The sequence below is a fragment of the Budorcas taxicolor genome, chromosome 1, assembly GCF_023091745.1.
Source record: "Budorcas taxicolor isolate Tak-1 chromosome 1, Takin1.1, whole genome shotgun sequence".
NCBI classification, from domain to species: Eukaryota; Metazoa; Chordata; class Mammalia; order Artiodactyla; family Bovidae; genus Budorcas; species Budorcas taxicolor.
In genome coordinates, this window is record NC_068910.1 from 208059889 (window position 1) to 208083314 (window position 23426).

The following is a 23426-nucleotide window of genomic DNA, read 5'->3' on the forward strand; positions in this document are numbered from 1 at the left end:
TGTATGAACAAACCGAAGCATTCTCAGGTCTGTGATTCAGCTTCTGCTCTGGAGCATTTAGGTTTGAGGGACTGTCAACCTGGCATTTGGGTGAAGCCTTTGAAAAAGATACAGCTGTAACTTTTAGAAATGAAACTTTAACTTTAAAAGTATATAAATAAAGCAGGAATACATTTTCATTATGAAGAATGGAATCTAGAAGTATAATTGTTGGGTCAGAAGGGGAGAGCCCGAATCGCCTTGTGAAAAAGCTGCCCTCCGAGTTATACTCTGCCCTATTGGGTTGGAGATATCTTTTTAATTTTTGCCTGTCTAGTGGACAGGTTATAGTTTTTTGTTTTTTCTTTTTCTGAGCAGCTTTATTGAGCTTTAGTCTACATATTATAAAATTAATATCCGTTGTACGTGTACACTTTTCAGATTGTTAGTAAATGTTCACAGTTGTGCAGCCGTCACCATAGTTCAGTTCCAGAGCATTTCCATCACCCCAAGAGCTTGTTAGCAGTTAATCTCTGCCCCTAGGCATAGGCACCACTGATCTGCTTTCTGTCTCTATAGACTGGCGTTTTCTAGACGTCGCACGGAAGTGAGTCGTGCAGCGTGCAGTCTTCTATCTGGCTTCTCTCGCTCTGCAGTGTTTCTGAGGTTCGTTCGTGTTGCACCAACTACAGTCGGCCCCTCCTTTTCTTGCTGTCTAGTATTCCAGTGTGTGGACTCCTTTATCAGATATGTGATTTGCAGATATTTTCTCCTATTCTTTGTTTGTCTTTTAGTTAATCTGTCTTCAGAAGTGCAAACATTTTAAATGTTAAGTCCAGTTACTCATTTTTTTCTTGTATACTTTCAATATCGTATCTAAGAACTCTTTGACCAGCCCAAGGCCATCTTCTATCATAGTTTTGGTGTCATACACCTGATGGTTAGTGAGGTTCTTTTTATGTGGTTCTTCATGCTTGTACCTCTTGAGAATTTCCTGTTCATCTGTGTTTATTTCAACATATAAGTGGTATGGCCAAAAACATATCTAAAAGATGGATTGAAAGAGCACTAGGGAAGATGTGCGTTTGATTTTTGTATTTTACGCCACATGTATTAGTTTTCTAGAATAGCTGTAACAAATTATCAGAAACTGAGTGGCTTAAAACAACTGAAATTTATTTTCTCACAGTTCTGGAGACTGGAAGTTGAAAATCAAAGTATCAGCAAGGCTGTGCTTCTTCCTGAGGCCTTGGGGATGGAGGTGGTCCTTTCTCGCCTCTTTCCAGCACCCAGAAATCCTTGACTTGTAGGTACATCACTCCAGTCTCTGCCTGTCTTCACATGGCCTTCTCTCTCCCTGTGTTTTCCCTTCTGCCTCTTATCTGACCTGACAAGTGACCTCTTGTCATTGGATGTAGGGCCCATCTGTATATGATACAGAATGATCTTATTTGAGAGCTTGAACTTAACTCATATCTATAAAGACCCCTTTATCCAAATAAGGTTCATTCCCAGGCCCTGGGGCGGGGGGGGGGGGGTCAGGATGTGGACAAACCTTTTAGGGGTGCTGGTCAGCTCCTTGATTATGGCGTCTGCGCTGGAATCCAGGTGCACGTCGGCAGCGTCCCTCATGTGTCTTTGGTTTTATAGCACTTTCTCCGTCTAGAGGCATGTCCTTACTGTGCTCCTGACCCCTGAGCAAGTCCATGGTATCTGGAATTTTGGGCTTGAGATGTTGACTCAAGGTGGGATGATCTCTTAAGAAAAGATGAACCTGTTATAGAACCTCTCTTTCCTTTTTTTCCCCCCAAGAAAATAAGTGTTTTTATTTGGCTTCCTGCACACATGTTACATGATGTTTCATTCCTCAATGTTGTTTTAGGCCCTCATTTGCCAAATTTTTTAAAGAAGTGAGCAGGGAGGGCTTCCCTGTTGGCTCAGTGGTTAAGAATCTGCCTGCCAATGCAAGAGACATGGGTTCAGTCCCTAATCCAGGAAGATCCCATAGGCCATGAAGCAGCTGAGCCCGTGTGCCACAACTTCTAAGCCTGTGCCCTAGAGCCCGCGAGCTGCACCTGCTGAGCCACGTGCCTCCGCTCCGGAAGCCCGCACCCCTTGGAGCCTGTGCTCCACCACGAGAGGAGCCCCCACGATGAGAAGCCCCCTCTCCGCCATGGGAGAAGAACCTGTGCAACAGCGAAGACCCAGCACAGCCAGAAATAAAATACATGAATGACTGCATCAGTAAATAAAATTAATTTTTAAAAACAATGAACAGAAAAATTATGAAGAAACTACAACAGGCTTATACCTTGCTTTCACCAGGGAGTGTCATGTCACGTGTTTGGAAATTTTTCCTTTTTTCAACAGATCTGTTTAGTGTTTAGACGTAGTTGCATACATTTCAGAGCTGCAATTTTAGGTAGAGTCTTAGAACTAACAGTAATGCCTGTGGTAACAATTTTTACTACATTCACAGCTCACCATGTGTAGGCACTCTTAGTCTGGCTAGGTCAGCTTGAAAGTTCCTTAAGCACTGAGGTGAACAGCGGGAAGGGCCAGCAGGTAGGTCATTTTGAGGCTGAAGACCTGAGGGCCAGTTTCTGTGCCTGACCAAGGCCCCTCAGTATTTAGTGATGCAACGAGGACCAGGCCCAAGGTGGCTGACTCCTCGTCCACCGCAACCTTGCCAAGTGGTGGGGGAATCAGACTCCGTCTGCCCACACAGAAAGGGGATTGTCTCTTAAGTTATCCCTGAGAGAAAGCCTTAGTCATAGAGCTAAGTAGAATCAAAACATCACTTTCTTTAGTTCAGCAGTTGAAGAACTGAGTAGCGTAGCCATACTGGCAGTTTTTAGTGTAATCTTACTGATTCTAAAATTAAATTCATCTTCTGAGAACTTGACAGCCAGTGCCATCACTCCATCTGCTGTAGGATATCCTGGCCTTTGGGGGCCCTGTGTTGTTTAGTGTCGAACTAGGCCCTGGATTCACCATCAGAGCATGTCCTCAGCATCTGTTCCTGGCCGTCTTAGAGCTTACGTTCCAGCGAGAGCGTAGATTGTGTGCATACAGGGTAAATGATATCATGTAATAGATAATGTATGCTAGGAAGAAAGGAGAAAGAGAAAAGGGTAAGAGAAACGAGAGAATTGTTAACATCTCAAACGTTTTATTATAGAAGCTTGAAAACTTGTATTAAAAAAAAATTAGTATGAAGAACCCCTCCAAGTCTGTCACTCAGTTTCAACAACAAAGTGGACAGTCTTGCTTCTTTATACCCCCACCCATTCCTTCCAGTCCTGTTGTTATTTTGAAGCAAATCTCAGGCATGGAACATTTATCAGTACCTGTATGTGTTGTGGACTGCAGATTTGTATGCCCCACCCAAATTCCTACACTGAAGCCCAGACCACTGATGTGGTCGTATTTGCAGACGGGACCTTCTGGGAGATAATTAGGATTGGCTTGGATCACATGGGTGGGGACCTTGTCATCGGCCTCATAAGAGGAGGAGAGGCTGGGAGAGCAAGTCAGCAAGGGGGGAGCCCTCCCTGGGAAGCCACAAGGAGGCACCTTGGTCTTCAGCCTCCAGAACGAGGAGGGAAACAGTTGTATGTATTGTTTCAGCCACGCCACCTGGGGTGTTCTGTCATGGCAGCCTGAGCTAAGACGGCCTGTAGCCCTGAAAGATAAGGACTTTAAAAAATATGACCGCAAAATCTTTATCACGTCTAAAAATACAGTTCCTTAGTATCGAATATTGAGTGTTTACATTTCCAGTGTGTCTGAAATGTCTTTTTTAAAAAAATTCTTTAAATTATTCAGTGTCGATAGGTTTTTAGATTGATGTTTTCATTCTGTCTTGAAATCTTAGTCTCCCTTTCACCCTCTGTGGTTCCTTATCGCTTGTTGAAGAGTCTAGGGTGTGCCTTGTGTCTCTTTGCCAGCTGGCTTCTGAGGTGTAGGAATCCTTGTTGTAGGAATCTTTAGTTTCTTTGCTCTCTGTGACATGATGTTCCAGACTCACTTTGTGCATTTCCTGCTCTGGCCCTGGAATCAGCCCTTCTTCAGGGAGCCCCGATTCCTTCTGGTGGGAGGTGGTATTTGGAGATCCCAGTCTGTGTGCTTGGGCTTCTAGGTGCTGCTGAGCTTTTATAGGGGGAAGAGCTGGGCTCTAAATTCACTCTGATCTTTTCAGTTCAAATTCAGGACTTCAGGGCTTTATTTAACTGCTCTGTCCTCTGTATGTGCTTTCTCCCTGCTCTCTCTCTCTCTCTCTCTCTCGTGTATTTTTTCTTCCAGTTTCAGGCATGCTTGGGGATGATAGAACAAGGTCCTCAGACAGGATCAGACTCCCGTGGAGTGCTCTTGGAGGGCCAGAGTTTCTGATGGAGCAGGATGGGGTGGGGGCTGGGAGTGAGGCCCTCTCGCAGATGCCCAGGTGATCTGGGCGCTGTGGGTCCCGGGCCCTCCTCAGTCCACCTCACACAGCCTCTGATAGCCCTGTGACTGCCACCAGCAGTGCAGCAATCGCGTGTGTAGCCGTGTCCTCTCTGCCCTGCCCCTCCCTGACCTGAAGCGTCTCCTGTAGAAAACAGGCATACATGTTGTATTAGTATTCCCCTTTCTTAGATAAGAGAGCGCAGGCTGCACACACTTTCCCGACTTTGCTTTCCCCGAAGATTTCTGGGAGAAGCGAGTGTAGAGGTGGTTACTCTTCTGTTTACAGTCCCTAGAGCCCTGTTATGTCGGCATGCCGTGGTTCACTCTGGCCCTCCATCGGTGGAATTTGAATGGTTTCATCTTTTGCTGTTTGACACAGTCTTGCAATCAAATGTATTTTCCCCATGTATCTTTTGGGGTCTGTCACTGTGAGGATTGCTGGGGCTGTGGTAAGCACAGTTTTGCTAGTTTAAATCCCCCTTCAAAACGGTGCTGCTTTTGAAAATGATAGTGAGACCCCATTGAGAAAGTGAGTGATCTTCGAACGGACTTTTGAGGAGGTGAGGGAAATCCAGGGAAAGAGCGGTTTGGGAGAAGCCTCCGGTCCAGGTGTGCCTGGAGCGAGCAAGATGTCCTCCTGAATCGCAAATGCCGTGATTCAAACGGCTGCAGCTTGACTGCATTCCCTGTATTTTAAAAATACGTAAACTTTCAAAGGCTGATTTTGGGTCTTCTTATATATAGAAGCACTTATCCAGTCTTTCTTTTTCTGGTAAATTCCTGGGTTTGGGGTCTAATGTGGTCTCTGAGTGCTAGAGAAGGTCATTACTATCTTGTCTTTCTTCTTTAAAAAGGGAGACTTTGGGACTTTCTGTCTCGGGCGGCCTCTTCGTCGGCTGTAGTTTCTTTTCGGCAAACTCCCGGCCTGGAACTCGGTTAACCCTCAGTGCACTTTGTCCCTTTGGCCACGCCTGCGGGCAGGGTGGTGCTGGCTGCGTAGCTGGGTGTAGGAGCAAGGGAAGCTGCTCGGGGAGAGCGAGCAGGTGTCTGTCACCGGCAGGCTGCGGAAGCTGGTGACCAGACCTGTCAGGACAGCCAGTGCTGAGATGGCAGGATGGGCCGGGTTGTGATTTAAGAACACTGGAGTGGGTTGCCGTTTCCTTCTCCAGGGGATCCTCCCAACCCAGGGATCAAGCCCACATCTCCTGCATTGCAGGCTGATTCTTTACCAGTGAGCCACCCAGGAAGCCCAAGAAACAATAAAACGAGAGAAGCGTCTTGCAGCAGCAGTGCATGATGCTGAGTCCAGAGTGGGCAGCTTTACGCTGACGAGCTGCTGGACTCACCTGGGCGGGGAGCCGTGGGTGCCCGGGCTTCCCTGTGTGGGGTGGCCCTCGGGCTGCTGGGAGGACTCCGGGGGACTGAGCAGCGTGCTTACAGTGCATGAGCAACTGCGCAGTAAACGAGTGGTCCCTCCTCTGACTTCTGTCAGCTAGTTCTCACCTGGGGCCAAACCCTCTAGTGCTAATAGCAAGTCCTCCCGGATCACCAGATTGGGAGTAGTACATAGATTGGGGGGAGGGACGGGGAATGGCAACTCAAATGCTTTTCCTTCTTTGCTTTAAATTAGTCCCATGACTTCACTTTTCATGGTTGTGTCAGTTTCTTGTGACTGCTGTAAAAAATTACGTAGACTTTGTGCCTAAAAGTAACACAGAGGTATTTTCTCAGAGTCATGGAATTCAGAATTCTGACATGGTTCTCTCTGGACTGAGATGTGGGTAGGGCTGCTTCTTCTGAGGGCTCCAGGGGAGAATCCCCTTTCCAGCAGCTGGAGGTGCCTGCTCCCTTGACTCTCTCTCTGGGCCCCAGTTCGGTCTTTCTCGTGATACCATCTCTGTGCTTGTGGCTCTTCCCCATATAAGGACCCTTGGGAGCACAGTGGGCCTGTCCGGATAAGCCAGGGTCATCTCTTTATTTTAAGGTCAGCTGACTAGCAGCTTTAATCCATCTGCAACCTTGATTCTTCCTTACTGTGTAATGTAACATGTTCACAGGCCCCAGGGGAGCAGGACGATTCTGTCAATTTCTGAATGCCCTTGACACATGTCTGATTCTATAAGTATGAAAGCCCTGTGTCCTTCCCAACAAATAGGTGGCTCTTCTGTTTAACCTTTTGTTCCCCCCGAGGCATGACTGGTAGCTTTGGAGCACTCGCACCACGTTTGTTCATTTACGCTACCCTTTCTGTAGATGGCTTAATGCTAAATGCAGTCTTATGTCATCATCAAATCTTAAAATTAAAAAAAAAATGATTGCATAAATATTACATATACATAAATACTGCATATGCTGCTGCTGCTAAGTCACTTCAGTCGTGTCCGACTCTGTGTGACCCCATAGATGGCAGCCCACCAGGCTCCCCCGTCCCTGGGATTTTCCAGGCAAGAACACTGGAGTGGATAACCATAAATATTGCAGCTATATTAGCAACAGCAAACGTATAGCTTTTTGAACAGAGATACAAATATTTTCTTCTCAATTAAGAGAATAGGTGCCTTTATGTTAGCCTAGTCTAGACACGCAGTGTTGCTGAGATGCAGATGGGAATCTCTCTCTAACCTCCACCCCATACAGAGCCAGTTCACATGGTTTGGTTGGATGTTGATTCCCGCAGGGTTGAGCTTCATGTGCCTTTCCTCTGCTGGAGGCTCTTTCACGCAGAACAGGACCCTGGACTCAGCCTCTGCTCTTTAAGTATCAGCATAAGACTGGTTTTGTTCTGGTCGCAGTTGACTGTTAACTGAAAATCAGGATTTTAAAATGGTTTGACACTAAATAACCTTGTGACGTTGCAGTTCTAGTGGATCCTAAAAGTTTTGTGCAGAAAAATGATTGAAAGTGAAAGTTTCCATTGCTGTTTATGTTGCTGGAGGGCACAGCCGATGCTGCGTGACTGACCTCAGCTGTGAGTGGCCCTGAGTGCGGCTGGGCAGGTCTGCTGTGCCCTCCTGGGCTTGGTCTGGGCATGTTACCCGGCTCTGCTTAGACTCTGATCTTAGTGATGGTGTATTGGGCCTAAAAGACTGTGGCCTACAGGTTTCTATTTTTAGTTATAATTGACTTCTTTGGAAATTAGAGTTGTTTCAAAAATAGCCAATTTCTTACTGTCTCTTTCTGTTGTTCATTCACTAGGTTGTTTACAACTCTTTGCGACCCCAGGGACACCAGGCTTGCCTGTCCTTCACCATCTCCCAGAGCTTGCTCAAACTCAGGTCCATTGAGTCAGTGATGCATCCAACCATCTCATCCTCTGCCTCCCTTCTTCTCCTGCCCTCAATATTTCCCAGCGTCAGGGTCTTTTCCAGTGAGTCGGCTCTTTGCATCAGGTGGCCAAAGTATTGGAGCTTCAGCTTCAGCATCAGTCCTTCCAACGAATATTAGGATTGATTTCCTTTAGAATTGACCGGTTTGATCTTCTTGCTGTCCAGGAGAGTCCAGGGGACTCTCAGGAGTCTTCTCCGGCATCACAGTTCGAAAGCATTAATTCTTCAGCACTCAGCCTTCTTTATGGTTCAACTCCCACATCTCTACATGATTATCGGAAAGACCATAGCTTTGACTACACAGACCTTTATTGGCAAAGTGATATCTCTGCTTTTTAATACACTGTCTAGGTTTGTCATAGCTTTTCTTCCAGTATTCACTCAAATATTCTTGGGCTTCCATTGTGGCTCAGCTGGTAAAGAATCAGCCTGCAATGTGGGAGACCTGGGTTCAATCCCTGGGTTGGGAAGATCCCCTGGAGAAGGAAAGGCTACCCACTCCAGTATTCTGGCCTGGGGAGTTCCATGGACTAGTCCATGGGGTCACAAAGAGTTGGATACCACTGAGCGACTTTCACTTTCACTTTTCTTCCAGGGAGGAAGTGTCTTTTGATTTCATGGCTGCAGTCACTGTCCACATTGATTCTGGAGCCCAAAAGAGAAAAGCTGCCACTGTTTTCACTTTTCCCCATCTGTTTGCCATGAAGTGATGGGACTGGATGCCGTGATCTTAGTTTTTTTAATGTTGAGCTTTGAGCCAGTATTTTCCTTGTCCTCTTTCACCCTCATCAAGAGGCTCTTCAGGTCTTCACTTTCTGCCGTTATAGTGGTATCATCCACGTACCTGAGGTTGTTGATATTTCTCCCTGATGTACTCCTTTCCCAGTTTTGACTCCAGCTAATGCTTCATCCATGAATGATGCGTTCATGCATGATGTACTCTGCATATAAATTAAATAAACAGGATGACAGTATACAGCCTTGACATACTCCTTTCTCAGTTTGAACCAGTTCATTGTTCCATGTCTGGTTCTACTTGTTGCTTCTTGTCCTGTATACATGTTTCTCAGGAGACAGATAAGTCTCCTATTTGGTATTCCTATCTCTTTAAGAATTTTCCACAGTTTGTTGTGATCCACACAGTCAAAAAAAAGGCTTTAGCTTAGTCAGTGAAGCAGAAGTAGATATGTTTTTGGAATTCCCTTGCTTTTTCTTTTTTCTTTTTCCCTTGCTTTTTCTGTGATCCAGTGGATGTTGGCAATTGGATCTCTGGTTCCTCTGCCTTTTCTAAATCCAGCTTGTACATCTGGTGCTGTTGAAGCCTAGCTTGAAGGATTTTGAGCGTTACCTTGCTAGCATGTGAAAATCAAAACGACACATCTTTGTCTGTATTTACTTGCATTCTGTTGGACATGTGTCAGTGTCTTCTCAATGCTGGTGAAAGTCAACTATTTTATAACTGAGTTCCCAAGTCCTTCTGTTTTTAAAATTTTAAGAAAATGTTCAGCTGAGTTTATTGAAATGTGACCCATATATACTTAAGTCACTGAAATCATCTTTTTTTAAAACCACCTCCCCCTCACCACCACACACACACTGGCCATATTTAATTAGTTCTTACCTGCTTTTAAAATAAAAAGTTTAAAATTATGTGACTAATACATAAATATATGCTTCTAAAAATCTCAGAGAATGCAGTCCTAATTCAGAAAATAGTGAAGGTCTGCCTCAGATATCTGAGTGTGTGGACCAGAGTCTGATCACAAATGGTAGACATAAGAGAGGCGTAGGTAGTCAGGAACCCAGGGTTCTGCCTGCCTTTCTCTCAGACATCTCCTGTTGTGGAACATGGGGCTTAGTTGCCTTGCAGCATGTGTGTGGGATCATAGTTCCATAACCAGGGATCACACCTGTGTCTCCTGCGTTGGAAGTGGATTCTTAACTACTGGCCCACCAGGGAAGTCCGAGTGAATCTTAGTAGCCCTCTTGAGAAAGAAAAATAAACACAGTAGTTTTCTGAACAAAGTTCTCTCAACACGTTGTCTTAAGCCTCATTTTTGCTTCTAGTGGCTGTATTCTGACAGCTGAGACCCTGTTGTTCTCATGCCCCTGTGCAGCCCAGGGGATCAAAACGAAGTTGCTCTTACAGTTCAGGCCTCAGCACTCCAGTGGCTTTTCTGCTAACTGGTTGGGCTGTTTTGGGGCACTACAAAGTATTAATACACATTGTTAATTTAATTACCTGTCAAGTGAATGGAGATTTTATTCTTCTGAGGTTTTACATATAAGCTCTTTCCTGTCTGTCTTTTATGGCTCTTTCTAGCTCATTTTCAAAGATACTTCCCTCTGTTTTCCATAATACTCAGTATAAAAACTTGCGAGTATTATCATTAATAATAGCCGTGTGTTCTGAGAAAATCATGGTGGCTTTTCTTCACGTGCAGTCAGCATAGGGTTTCAGTGGGTAGGAATGAAAAGCAGGTGCTGTGTCAGTTTGCTCGGGTGCTCGGGGTAACCCTCCAGGCTGGGGGTGGGGGAGCTGAAACAGCAGAGCTTTATTCCTCGCTGTCTGGAGGCTGGAGGCGAGGTCAGGGTGTCGGCAGGGCTGGCCGTGAGGCCTCCTTTGGGGGCTTGTCGGGGGCCATGTCTTCTTGCTCCATCCTCACATGGTCCTTCCCGCCCCCATGACCATGTGTCCACATCTTCTCTTGTAAGGATGCCTGAGGGATTTAATCGACTTCCCTGGTGGCTCAGATGGTAAAGTGTCTGGCTGCAATGTGGGAGACCCGGGTTCGATCCCTGGGTCGGGAAGATCCCCTGGAGAAGGAAATGGCAACCCACTCCAGTACTCTTGCCTGGAAAATTCCGTGGATGGAGGAGCCTGGTAGGCTACAGTCCATGGGGTTGCAAAGAGTCAGACATGACTGAGCGACTTCACTTTCTTTCTGAAGGGATTTAATCAGGGCCCATTCAAAAGCCCTTGTTCTCACCTAATCACCTCTTTCAGATACAGTCACATAACAGAGGTGCTGAGGGGTTAGGGTTTCAGTGTATGAGTTTTGCTGGGACACAGTTCAGCTCCTTAACAGGGGCTGAGATCAAATGGTCACATGTTCAGTGCCCAGTTATTATCAGAGGATGTCTCTGCCCTTGACAGATGGGTTAATTGACCTGTAATCTTTTAAAATTAAATTTAGGACACAGATTAAAGGTTTATTTCATGATTGAATGTAAGAAAAATTGGTCCTTTACAGCCTCCAGTTGGACAAGTTTTATCTTGTATAACAGGATTTCCTGTGGGAGACACTTGAGAAGGGGGTGTGTAGGAGGCACTTCATTTGTTTGCCCTGTTGCAGAGGTTACTTGTACCTTTATGTGAGACTTTATTGCAAGGAGCATATATGTAAAAAACCAAATGAAAGAGAAGAAAGCTTCCCTGTGGTTGCCCTAATTTCTTTTTAGCAGAGAGTAGTGATTTTTTTTTAATATGTTAATTCTAGAACCTTTTCAAGAGGCAGCAGGAGTTGGCACTCAAAGATAAGAAATTAGAAGCTAACTAAAGGTTTTCTTACTGTAATGATTTCTAAGGCAATTACCAAAGACATGAATGCAATAAAAACTGATGAGTTAAAACCTAAAAGCTGTTTTTATGGTAACAATAAATTATTAATAGTAACCCTTATTAACGATTTACTCTGTGTTGGGCCTTATTCAAGGTTATTGTGTTGACTCAGTCTCACAATAGCCCTGTTGGAAGCTATTCTTATTTTCCCATTTCACAGATGGTCCCTGAGGCACAGAAAGGATACATGGTCTTCCCAAGCGTATTCGGCTAGTAGGTGGTGGAGCTCAGAAGGGACCCAGGTGGTCAACCTTCCAGCATCTGTGTCCAGTCCCCATGCCTCACTGCTTCTCTGAGGATCAGCTCAGTTGCCCAGAAACATCATTCCTCTCTGTAGTGACTTGACATTGTTATGTGGTTTGGGAAAGGTTCCGTTTTGTTTGTCTTGTTTTTGTTTTCTTTTTTTTTTAGGCTTGTGGTAGCAAAATAGGTAAGTGTGTCAGTGGCCCACATCACTTCCCAATGATTCTTTACCATCAATATAAATGCAGCTTGGAAAAAGGTTTCGCGTAATGGTAGAGGTTCCTGAGTGTGAGACGGAGCCACTGGTATTGAAAGGCTCTTTCTAGGCTGAAGCAGGATGTGGCTGTACTGTCATTTTAGGAGAGCCAAGTGGATTTTCCAGTTCTGTTAAGGCTGGGATGAAAGAGCTGAGTTAACAGCTGAGCTGTGAAGTCAGAGACTCCCGAGTTCCTCGCTGGTCTCTGCCACCAGCAAGCTGTGTACTCTGAGCGCCGGGCCCTTGCAGCTCCTCTCTCCTCGGTGTGTGGTCGGATCTGCCTCCAGGGCTCCCATGAGAACGAGTGAGAGCAGGTGTGTTTGGTGTCCTGGGTACCAGAGAGCAGCCTGTGTGTCTTGGCGCCTGCTGTAATTTGGTGAAGAAACTCACATCCACTTGTCCTGGCTTCCTTTTCTGCCTGGAGTTTCATGGCTGTTTTATCCAAGTTGAAGAAGTGGCTGTAGGAGCCGACACAGGTGCGCGGCTGGGCAGGGTTGGTCCAGCTCCGCCCTCCTTAGCTGTCGGACCTCTTCCTCCTCCTCTTGCTCTTGGGGAGAATTTATCTCCTCAGGGAGGCCAGGTGGGGGCAAAGTTAGATCAAGTGCTGGCTTTAAAGATACAAAACAACCTGTTTTGTGATGTCATTTTGCTAAATTATTAAATTGTCTAAAAATACCAATTAATACGTTTTAGAGCCCATTTTCCCTATATTTACCTAACAGTGCCATGTTCATTCCTGTTGTAGGTGCTGGAGATCAGAATTTATTTACCTCCATTTACCCGACACTTTCCCAGCAGCTTCCAAGAGAACCGATGGAATGGAGGAGGTATGGCATCTCCCTCCTTGTTTTGTAGGCGTTTGTGTGAGTGAGTGAAGCAGTGAAAGTGAGAGCCTGAGTTCTAAGGAGACTGAGAAGAAGGCCCCGTAATCTGTGAGCCTTTTTTAAGGCTTGTTTTCTGAACAAGACCTAGGATGATAGAAATGGGACATGTCTTCGGAGCCGCAGGCCCCTTGTATAGAGGTGACTTCTGACTCCTGGTGGCATTCTGTTAAGGAGATGTGCACCCATATTCCTCAGTAGAGCTGGTGCCTCTGCGTCTTAACCAGGGCTTTGTCACCCTGAGTGCCTGGGCTCTTCTCTTAAGGATGAGAAACTGGACAGAGGATGATCTTTAAAATTAGGAGTGCCATCAGATCAGTCCTCCCGTTGGCCCTGTTGTTTGTAATTGTTCCTCTAATGACTTGTTCTGAGGAAATAACTGACTTTTGACTTCCCTGGTGGCTCAGATGGTAAAGCGTCTGCCTACAACGCGGGAGACCTGGGTTCGATCCCTGGGTTGGGAAGATCTTCTGGAGAAGGAAATGGCAACCCACTCCAGTATTCTTGCCTGGAGAATCCCACGGACAGAGGAACCTGGTAGGCTACAGTCCATGGGGTCGCAAAGAGTCGGACACGACTGAGCAACTTACCTTACCTTACCTTAACTGACTTTTAATTATTTCACTGAAAAACTAACTTCTGGTAAGATTAGATGTTATTTGTAGAAAATGTTTGGATTGTTAACACTGTTTATTAATAATATTAATCTTGTTAATACCTGTTAATACTGGCAGTCTGATTTTAACCAAGGTGAATGAAAATTTTCCTGTTGTTATTCATGCTCATGTAATTCTGTTTCTTGCTACATTATTCCTTTATGACCACCAGTTTTTACCCTCCTGATGTGAAGAATTAACATTCTGGATGACTTTACCAGGGTCTCTGTTGAGTCTAGTCTAATCTTTGTGCCTGCTTAGTGTTACAAGGAATGTATTTATTTACCAAAATGTAATATAAAGAATGTACAGAACTGGGAGAATTCTCTTACAGGAAAATTATTCAACTATTGAGGAGGCCCAGTGCTGTGAATGAGAGAAAACAATTCAGCAAATGGAAGAATTTAATAATATCTGAAGAAATGGAGTGATCTGGAAAGGATTTCAAACAAGTATACATTATTCAAACATTCAGAAAGATAAAAGAAGTGAGAAATGGGCTTATGAGAAAAAAATGGAATAGAGACCCTGCATAGATTTAATACGCATATTCTTTTCTTCACCTTCTTGAAAACTAATTGAGAGAAGAGTACTGGAAAGGCCTAAATGTTTAAGGACAGAGAAGGCAGAGGAGGCAGCAGCGGAGACCTGGTTATCTTTCTGGGAGCAGAAGGATGGACAGAGGAATGGGAGGGAAAGCCCTCTGTGTGTCTGCAGAGGGGACACCCTGAGAAGCAGACGGGTCCCTGACAGGTGACAGGGCCCAGGACTTTGGGAGAAAAGGGCAAGACCAAGACCAAGTGCAGAGGGGGTGTGTGTGTGTGTGTGTGTGTGTGTGTGTGTGTGTGTGTGGCTCTATTTGACATGTTAAAGTATGTATATTTCACTTTGGCAAAAATGTAATTGATTAGATATTGGGAAACAAAATTGAAGCAGAAACTTGACTTCATGCACTGAACTTCTGTGTAGCTGAAGAACAGAGTGATGAATTGGGAGATTGCACTTGGGAACTCTGGAGTTGAGAGCTGAGAGCCAGAAATGGAGGTCCGAGAGGAAAGCTGAGCCGTGAAGGCTAAGTCCATAGGTTTCCATGTCTGTGTAGTAGGTATTTCAGAAGTGACTGTGGAGCGGGTGGAGAGATGGGCCCTGCTTGAGGAACTGGTGTCCAGGTTTTCCCAGAAGTGACTTCAGAGATTTTGGGGGCTGCTGGATGTGAAGCAGAATGAAAACAAAACCAAGCGAACAAAAAGCCACATCAGGAAATAGGGAGAAAAGAAAAACCGAGTCTGCAGTCTCTAACAGCAATTAAAATGCAGCCTAAGATAGAGCATTGAAGAGGAGCACCCTGACTCGAAGGCTGTACCTTGACTCTTGGTTGTGTCCGACTCTTTGCGACCCCATGCAGTCCATGGAGTTCTCCAGGTCAGAATACTGGAGTGAGTAGCCTTTCCCTTCTCCAGGGGATCTTCCCAACCCAGGGATTAAACCCGGGTCTCCCGCATTGCAGGCAGATTCTTTACCAGCTGAGCCACAAGGGAAGCCCGGCCTTGACTTGAGTTCTAAGGAGACTGAGAGTTGAGCTCTGAGAAGCCCCACCTTGACTCTAGAGTTGTGTATTATTCACAGTCACGCAGCAGGAAGACGGTCTCAGCCTCCCCCTGGCAGGCTGAGACAGGGTACCAGCTGAGCCTGGGGTGTCTGCACACCACCACACCGTGCTCTCCAGAGCCCTGCTCCCGTCTTACATTCGCTGCCGCCACAGCATGGAAATAGCTGGAAACATGCTGTCAACAGGAACACCTTCAGATGTGTATGATCAGAAGCTGTACTACTGTCTCTGAAGTAATTAAGGAATGTGTCTCAAGGAAAACAGATGTGTCAGGAACATGAACCCTGAATTCACAGAGTGAAGGGAGCAGCTGCCTGAAAGCAAGTCATAACAAATATTTCACTATTTTATGGTGTCAATGCTTTTAAAAATTAAAAATATAAAATTTCAGAATGTGGAAGAAAGCAGAAAGAAAACTGTAGTATCTTTGTCCCGTTCAAGGAGAGAGAGACACCTAACTGTACTTTTTGAAAGGGCAATTAAAGTTTCTGCATTTAAATATTAAAATGTAAATAATAACAGAAAAAAAATAGAAGATTAAACTTTCAAGGTAACAGAGAAAAAGGAAGGAAAAAGAAAACTTGATTAATCTCACCAAGGACAGAAAAAAACTAGCGTGAAATAGAAAATCCACAAGTTAAAGCATAATAACATTCAGTATGGTTGTTTTCAGTTTATTCATCATGGAGACTCCTTAGGTTAGACAAAAAGAATAAAATCCACCTGTAGATATTTAAAAGAGACACAACTCACTAGAGGTGGAAAATAGAGGTGTGCAAAAGAGATGTATGTAGTCTAATTTATTTTTAGAAGTATAATTAAACAGCGTCCATACTCTATGATAGCCATCAATTAGGTGCGTGTAGCTTGTGGGATCTTTGTTCTTGGATTGAGGAAAATTGGAGGACGGGACATCCCTGGTGATGCAGTGGGTAAGAATCTGCCTTCCAATGTAGGTTTGGTCCCTGTTCCAGGAAGATCCTACGTGCCACAGAACAATAAGCCCGTGACCCATAGCCACTGAGCCTGCGCTTTAGAGCCCAGCAGCTGCGAGCCCGCGCACCGCAGCTGCTGAAGCCTGCGTGCCCGGGGCCCAGGCCCTGCAATGGGGGCCTGCGCTCCGCAGATGCTGGAGCCTGCGTGCCCGGGGCCCAGGCCCTGCAACGGGGGGTAGCTCCCACTCGCTGCAGCTAGAGAGAGCCCACGAAAGCAGCAAAGACCCCGTGCAGCCGACAATAAATTCAAAAGTTGTTTTAAAAAGTTTTCTTGAGATGTCTTTTAAAACAATTGAAGGATGGGTGGTTACCACTGTTTATGCTGTGCAAACAGAAACCTGTTCTTTTTCACCAGACAGTTCTCTTTTTTGGATAATGCAGTTTGTTGCAAAAATACGAGAGCAGTTTAAAGCTTTGGTAGTTTCAGACTGCACTTTTGACATTTGGGAAACACTCTGCTTCTTTTATGGTGATTGTATACTGACATGTATTTTTCTCAGAAGTCTGTATTGTTGCAAATGGAGTTATGAAGAGCTTTGACACATGAACTGTGTTTAAAGTGATTTATAGCATCTTTTCAAATGGAACATATACTAGTTAAAACTCAGGGTTAGTATCACCTATGCACTTCTGAACGCACAGATATGATTGGATTGTTGTCTTTTTTTCCCTTTTCCTTCTGCTGAATGCTCTCACGTTTCTCTGACTCGTTCACAATTGTTGATAGGTCCTATGGCCGGGCTCCAAAGATGATCCACCTGGAGTCTAACTTTGTTCAGTTCAAAGAGGAGCTGCTGCCCAAAGAAGGGAACAAAGCCCTGCTGACCTTCCCCTTCCTGCACATTTACTGGACAGAGTGCTGTGTGAGTATTCATTCCGGGGAATGTTATAATGGGTTGAGAACTCAACGGGTCTGGGTTTTGCTGAGACAGCTATACTTTTTAAAGTTTACTGTTTTAATTTTTTGGTATTCTCTTTTCTCCGTTCTTCAGTGTGTGACTTTGCCACGGCTTATTTCTGCTCTGGCGCAGTGCAGTGTTCTCATCGTAATCACCAAGTACAGTCGCCACGTTACTGCCTATGTTTCCAGTTCTTGTGAGCCGTCTCCCTGTGTCCTGGTGGGCACTAGCTATTTCTAACATTTCCTTTCAGCTTTGTTTTCCTCGCACCCTGTAGTCACCACATGGCTGTTATTCTCCTTGAGAATCCTTGCCTGTCTCTGGTGCTGGTTGGCAGGTTCTCTGTGGGCAGGGAGCTGTCTCCTAACTCACCCCCCGAGTCTGGTGCAGGAGGTGCTCTGTGATGCCCGTTGAGAGAGCAGACACTGCTGCTGTGGGCACCCTGGCCTTTACTCGTACTTGGCAGTTCTGTAGTCATGAACCTGAATTCTTCTTTCATGAACGAATAGAAAATTCTGTGGATCATTTGTTCTATCTGTTTCAACTCTAACAAAATAAGCATTTAGCAGTGTACAGAGTACATGAATCATTACACATTGTGACGTTTTAACCAGGATCTGAGGATGCCAGAGTAGTTTTTGTAGTTCTAATGAGAAAGGGCTGGAAGCTCACGCCTGGGCTCCCTTCACCCCACGTGCTTTTGATGTTGCTGACTTTTTGTAGCCTTTCCCCGTGAAGTCACGTGGGACAGGCTTCTTCCCTGGGAACTCTTAGGCTAGCTTATGTGAGGTGTTGTCCACCAGGGGGCCTCGTTAGAGATGCGACGCCTGGGGTTTTATTGGACCAGGCACATAGGCAGCCTCTGCCTGGCACGTAGCAGTGCTCTGCACTCCTGGGGAGCACAGAGGTCAGCACAAGCCATGTGATGGGCGCAGTGTGTGTGCAGGGAGGCACTCCTGTGGCACAGTGACGGGAATCCTCCAACATCCAGATTGGATTTAGCCCAAGGCTGACTCTTCCTGACCCATACATCACCACAGCCTGCACACCTTCCCAAGTTATCAGAAACCCGTGTGGGTTTCTCTTTCAGTGCTTTACAGTTCATTATCCTTATTTTGATGTTCGAGTTGTCTCAGGTTTGGCCAGTGAGAGTCACTTCAGACTGGCTCCTGTGGCCTTCTGAGCACTTTCTAACTTTCGGCATGACAATATTCTGGGTTCTTGTCCCTTTGCTACCCCTGTGTTGGAATCAGCCGTCTTTTCTCAAGGCCTTGATCCCCTGGCATGGCGGGAGTGGCCCTGCTACCGCGCCAGTGGACTCCACAGGGCTCTGAAAGCACGTGTCTTAGAAATCATGACTCAATACTGATGCCTCTGGTTTTAGCCTTACCCCAGGGCGCTTTCTTGCCTTAACCTGTTCTGTGTTTGTATCCACCCTGGCCCTGACAACATGGGCACATTCACTTACCTGCTCAGGGCTGCAGTGTGCATAGTATAGTTTCAGAGTTGCCATACCCACACGACAGCCTGAAACAGGCTGGCTGAGAAGAGTTTGGAGCTTGTGTGCAGTGCGTGCTTTCCCTGGCCTGACAGCCCACATTCAGACCTGGTTGGGCTGGTCACTCTCGGGGTCATTCTTTTCAGTGTTTGCCTAGTTGCCCTGGCATGTTTATTTTTTCATATGAACCTTAGTATTCCTTTTCTAAGTATTTTACCTTTTTTGTTGCTATGGTCAGTGGGATTTTTTTCTCACATTATAATATCTACCAGTTGGTGATTTTTTGTGTATATGGAGACTGTTGGTTTTTTTTTTTTTCACGTTAACCTTGCTGAATTTTTTTTATTGTTTGAGTTTGTTTTGTCATTGGTTCTCAAAACCAGTGTCTGCAGGCCCCAAAGTCTGGGGTTTTCCAGTCATCCTATGATGCCACCTGCAGAGAGTCTTACTGTTTCCTTTTCAATTCTTATGTCTCAGAGTACTTTCCTGGTCTAGGACATGGTCTATTAGTGGTGGAGACAGTGAGTATCTTTTCCTTGTTCCTGATTCAGTGGGAATGCCTGTGATTGGTACCCCCCAGTAAGTAGGGCGATGGCTATGGGAATCAGGTGGATTTGAGTCAGTGTGTAAAGGAACTTCCATCCATTCCTATTTTCTTGAGAGTTTTTAAAATTAGGAATACACTGTTGAATTCTGTTAAAGGCTTTGTCATACCTGGTGGAGATAATCATATGATTTTTCTCACTTCAGTTCAGTTCAGTTCAGTTCAGTCGCTCAGTCGTGTCCGACTCTTTGCGACCCCATGAATCGCAGCACGCCAGGCCTCCCTGTCCATCACCATCTCCCAGAGTTCACTCAGACTCACGTCCATCGAGTCCGTGATGCCATCCAGCCATCTCATCCTGGGTCGTCCCCTTCTCCTCCTGCCCCCAATCTCTCCCAGCATCAGAGTCTTTTCCAATGAGTCAACTCTTCACATGAAGTGGCCAAAGTACTGGAGTTTCAGCTTTAGCATCATTCCTTCCAAAGAAAGCCCAGGGCTGATCTCCTTCAGAATGGACTGGTTGGATCTCCTTGCAGTCCAAGGGACTCTCAAGAGTCTTCTCCAACACCACAGTTCAAAAGCATCAATTCTTCGGCACTCAGCCTTCTTCACAGTCCACCTCTCACATCCATACATGACCACAGGAAAAACCATAGCCTTGACTAGACGGACCTCAGTCGGCAAAGTAATGTCTCTGCTTTTGAATATACTATCTAGGTTGATCATAACTTTTCTTCCAAGGAGTAAGCGTCTTTTAATTTCATGGCTGCAGTCACCATCTGCAGTGATTTTGGAGCCCAAAAAATAAAGTCTGACACTGTTTCCACTGTTTCCCCATCTATTTCCCATGAAGTGATGGGACCAGATGCCATGATCTTCGCTTTCTGAATGTTGAGCTTTAAGCCAACTTTTTCTCTCTCCTCTTTCACTTTCATCAAGAGGCTTTTTAGTTCCTCTTCACTTTCTGCCATAAGGGTGGTGTCATCTGCATATCTGAGGTTATTGATATTTCTCCCAGCAATCTTGATTCCAGCTTGTGTTTCTTCCAGTCCAGCGTTTCCAGAGTATGATGTACTCTGCATAGAAGTTAAATAAGCAGGGTGACAATATACAGCCTTGACATACTCCTTTTCCTATTTGGAATGAGTCTGTTGTTCCATGTCCAGTTCTAACTATTGCTTCCTGACCTGCATACAGATTTCTCAAGAGGCAGGTTAGGTGGTCTGGTATTCCCATCTCTTTCAGAATTTTCCACAGTTTATTGTGATCCACACAGTGAAAGGCTTTGGCATAGTCAATAAAGCACGTTGAATTACATTACTGGTAATGGGTATTTTTGAACCATACTCGTATTCCTGGTATATTCCACTTGGTCAGAGTATTATTTTCTTAATGTGACATTGGTGTCTGTTCATTTTATTTAGGAGTTTCTGCATCTGCATTCACAAGTGCTTGGTCTTTAACTTTTTTGTGTGTTGTGTTTATACGGTTTAGCTATCAATGTCATGCTTGATTCATAACTTGACAGAGTTCTCCTGAGGAACCATCTGGGCCCGGCACTCTCATGGGATAGTTTCTTGATTATATTCTGTGTCCCTTCCATGGAAGTTGGTCTGTTTTAACCATTTGTCTACTTTGATAAACTGTGTTATTCTTACAAATTTTACATTTCAGTTAAAATTTAAAATCTCTTTCCATTGAGATGTATGAAGTAGTATCTTTTCGACTTTTAAAATGTGCTCTGTCAATAGTTACTTCTCCATTGTTATTTCTTATTTGTATATTGGTGTGTTTTTTTTTTTTTTCTTTCTTGATGAAATTAGCTAGCTTGATTCTCCCCTTTCCTCCAGAACCAGGATTTTCATTTGTTAGTCTGATACACAGTTGGTACGTTTTCTATCTCATTAATTTCTGCTTTCATTTTTTTTTTTTTTACTGTCTCCTTCCTTTTGCTTTCTTATAGTTTACTTTGTTCTTTTCCTAGTGGTTTTGAGTTGGAAATACATTTATCTTCATTCTTAAATTTTTAGTGATATAGATCTTTAAAGATGTGACTTTAAATATATCCCAGGGCCGCAGCTGACACCAGGTGGAGCAGGCGAGCTGTAGACTTGGGAGCAGTCAGTCTTCTGGGCCACTCTGTTCTTAGTGGTTTGTTACAAAGTCATAGATAACTGATTGAAAAGAGAAAAGCAGAGGACTGGAAGTGTTTTGATTGGGATTGCCTTGAAATCGTTAATACATTCATCTGAGAATTCTAATGATGATGAATCTTCTCCTCTGGGAACCACTCTTTATGGCTTCTTTATGTTCTTTTGTACTGTGTTGTTGTTATGTTTGTCATAAAAGTCTTACATTTTTACTGCAAGATGTATTTCGTGTTTATGGACATTATGTTGTTGTTCAGTCACTCAGTCAGGTCCGACTCGTTGCGACCCCATGGACTACAGCACGCCAGGCTTTCCTGTTCTTCACTACCCAGAGCTTGCTCAGACTCATGTCCGTTAAGTCAGTGATGCCATCCAGCCATCTCATCCTCTCTTGTCCCCTTTTCTTCCTGCCTTCAGTCTTCCCCAGCATCAGGGTATTTTCCAATGATTTGGCTGTTTGCATCAGGTGGACATTATAGATGATTTTTTTCCTCCTTAAACTTACATTTCCTAGTAGGAATCCTGTGGAGTTTTTTATTTTTTATTTTTCTGTTTTAGTTTTGGTTATCATCTATTAAGAAAATTTCCATGGGTGGAGAATCCCACCATGGGATTCCCTGGTGGCTCAGACGGTAAAGAGTTTGCCTGCAATGTCGGAGACCTGAGTTTGATCCCTGGGTTGGGAAGATCCCCTGGAGAAGGAAATGGCAACCCACTCCAGTATTCTTGCCTAGAAAATCCCACGGACAGAGGAGCCTGGTGGGCTACAGTCTGTAGGGTCCCAAAGAGTCAGTCATGACTGAGTGACTTCACTTTCACTTTTCCTTTTATTAAGAAAAATTCCTGGAACAAGTTGACAACGTTTAGGATTTTAGATTTAGAAGTAAAATTCCGTTGTGTTATTTTAGTGGTTGCTTTTGGGTTTATAGTCCACACTGTAAGCGACACCTCCTTCCTTCACATCTGTTGTGCTGCTTGAGACAGTATACGACAGTCACAGCACTGCCTTTCATGCCCCTGCCTTGGGTTACACTCAGTCTTACGTGTGTGGTAGGCCCCACAGTACATTGTTGTTGTTTTTGCTCCAAACCATCAAGCATGATTTTAAGAAAATAAACCTGGGAAAGTGTGTCTTTCGTATTTGCCTGCATGTTTACCATTTCCAGTGCATCCCCTTCCGTGTGTGGATCCAGATTTTCAGTTGGTATTAATTTTTTCTGCCTGAAGGACTTCTTTCAATTTCTGTATAGTACAGGTCCATTGGTGATGAGTTCTTCTCAGCCGTTAAATATTTGAGGAGCTATTTATATTGTCTTTATTTTTGGAAAGTATTTCCCTGATAGAGAGGTCTTGTTGGAAGGTTCTCCCTGCCCCGCCCCCCGCCCCCGCTTTCGGCACCTAGAAGATGTTGCTTCACTGTCTTTGGTTTCCATTGTTACCCATGAAACATCTTTGATTTTTGACTGTTATTTTGTACGTAAAATGCCTTTCCTTTGTTTTTTTCCCCCGGATTGATCGATCGATTTGTGCCTGCACTGGGTCTTGGTTGCTGCCTGTGGGCTTTCTCTAGTTGTGGCAAGTGAGAGCTACGCTCTAGTTGTGGCGCGTGGGCTTCTTATTGTGGTGGCTTCTCTCGTGGAGCACAGGCTCTGAGGCGCGCAGCCCTAGTAGTTGTGGCTCGTGGGCTCTAGAGCGCAGGCTCAGCAGTTGTGGCACGTAGGCCCACTTGTCCCCTGGCATGTGGTATCTTCTCTTATCAGGGATGGAGCTAGTGTTCCCTGCATTGGCAGGTGGATTCTTAACCACTGGACGACCAGAGAAGCCCTCCTTTGTTGTTTTAAGATTCTTTTTCTTTATCAGTGATTTTAAGCAGTTTGATTATGGTATGCCATGGTGGAGCTTCATTTCTTGTGCTTGGATTTTGGGTTTTTGTTTTTGCTTTTTTACTTTTGGGATTTATAATTTTGATCAAATTTGGAACATTTTTGGTCATTTTTTCTTCAAATATTTTTTCTGATCCTCTTCCCTCCTTTGGGGACTCCAGTTACCTCTGTATGAGGGCACTTGATGTCTCCCAAGTCACTGCACTGTGGCTGTTTCATCAGTCTTTTTCTCTGTGTGTTTCATTTGGATAATTTCTGTTCCTGTGCCTTCACGTTAACTGATTGTTTCTTCTTCAGTGTCTAATCTGCTGTTAGTCCTACCCAGTGTATTTTGCAGTTTAGACATTGCTTTTCATCTCTTTGAGTTCCTCAGAGGTCTTCTCCTTCTTTAAAAATATCTTTCCTGTCTCTGCTTAGCATCAGTCTTTCTCTGCCTTCA

General features: G+C 44.8%; 1 protein-coding gene across 1 annotated transcript in view; it reads left to right on the forward strand.

The window, feature by feature from the left end:
• TRAPPC10 (trafficking protein particle complex subunit 10) overlaps positions 1 to 23426 on the forward strand; it is a 76916-nt gene that overhangs the window by 6325 nt on the left and 47165 nt on the right. Inside the window, exons 2-3 of the mRNA XM_052639104.1 lie at positions 12618 to 12699; positions 16741 to 16876. Of these exons, the coding sequence (XP_052495064.1) occupies positions 12618 to 12699; positions 16741 to 16876 (218 nt within the window). The remainder of the gene's footprint in view (positions 1 to 12617; positions 12700 to 16740; positions 16877 to 23426) is intronic.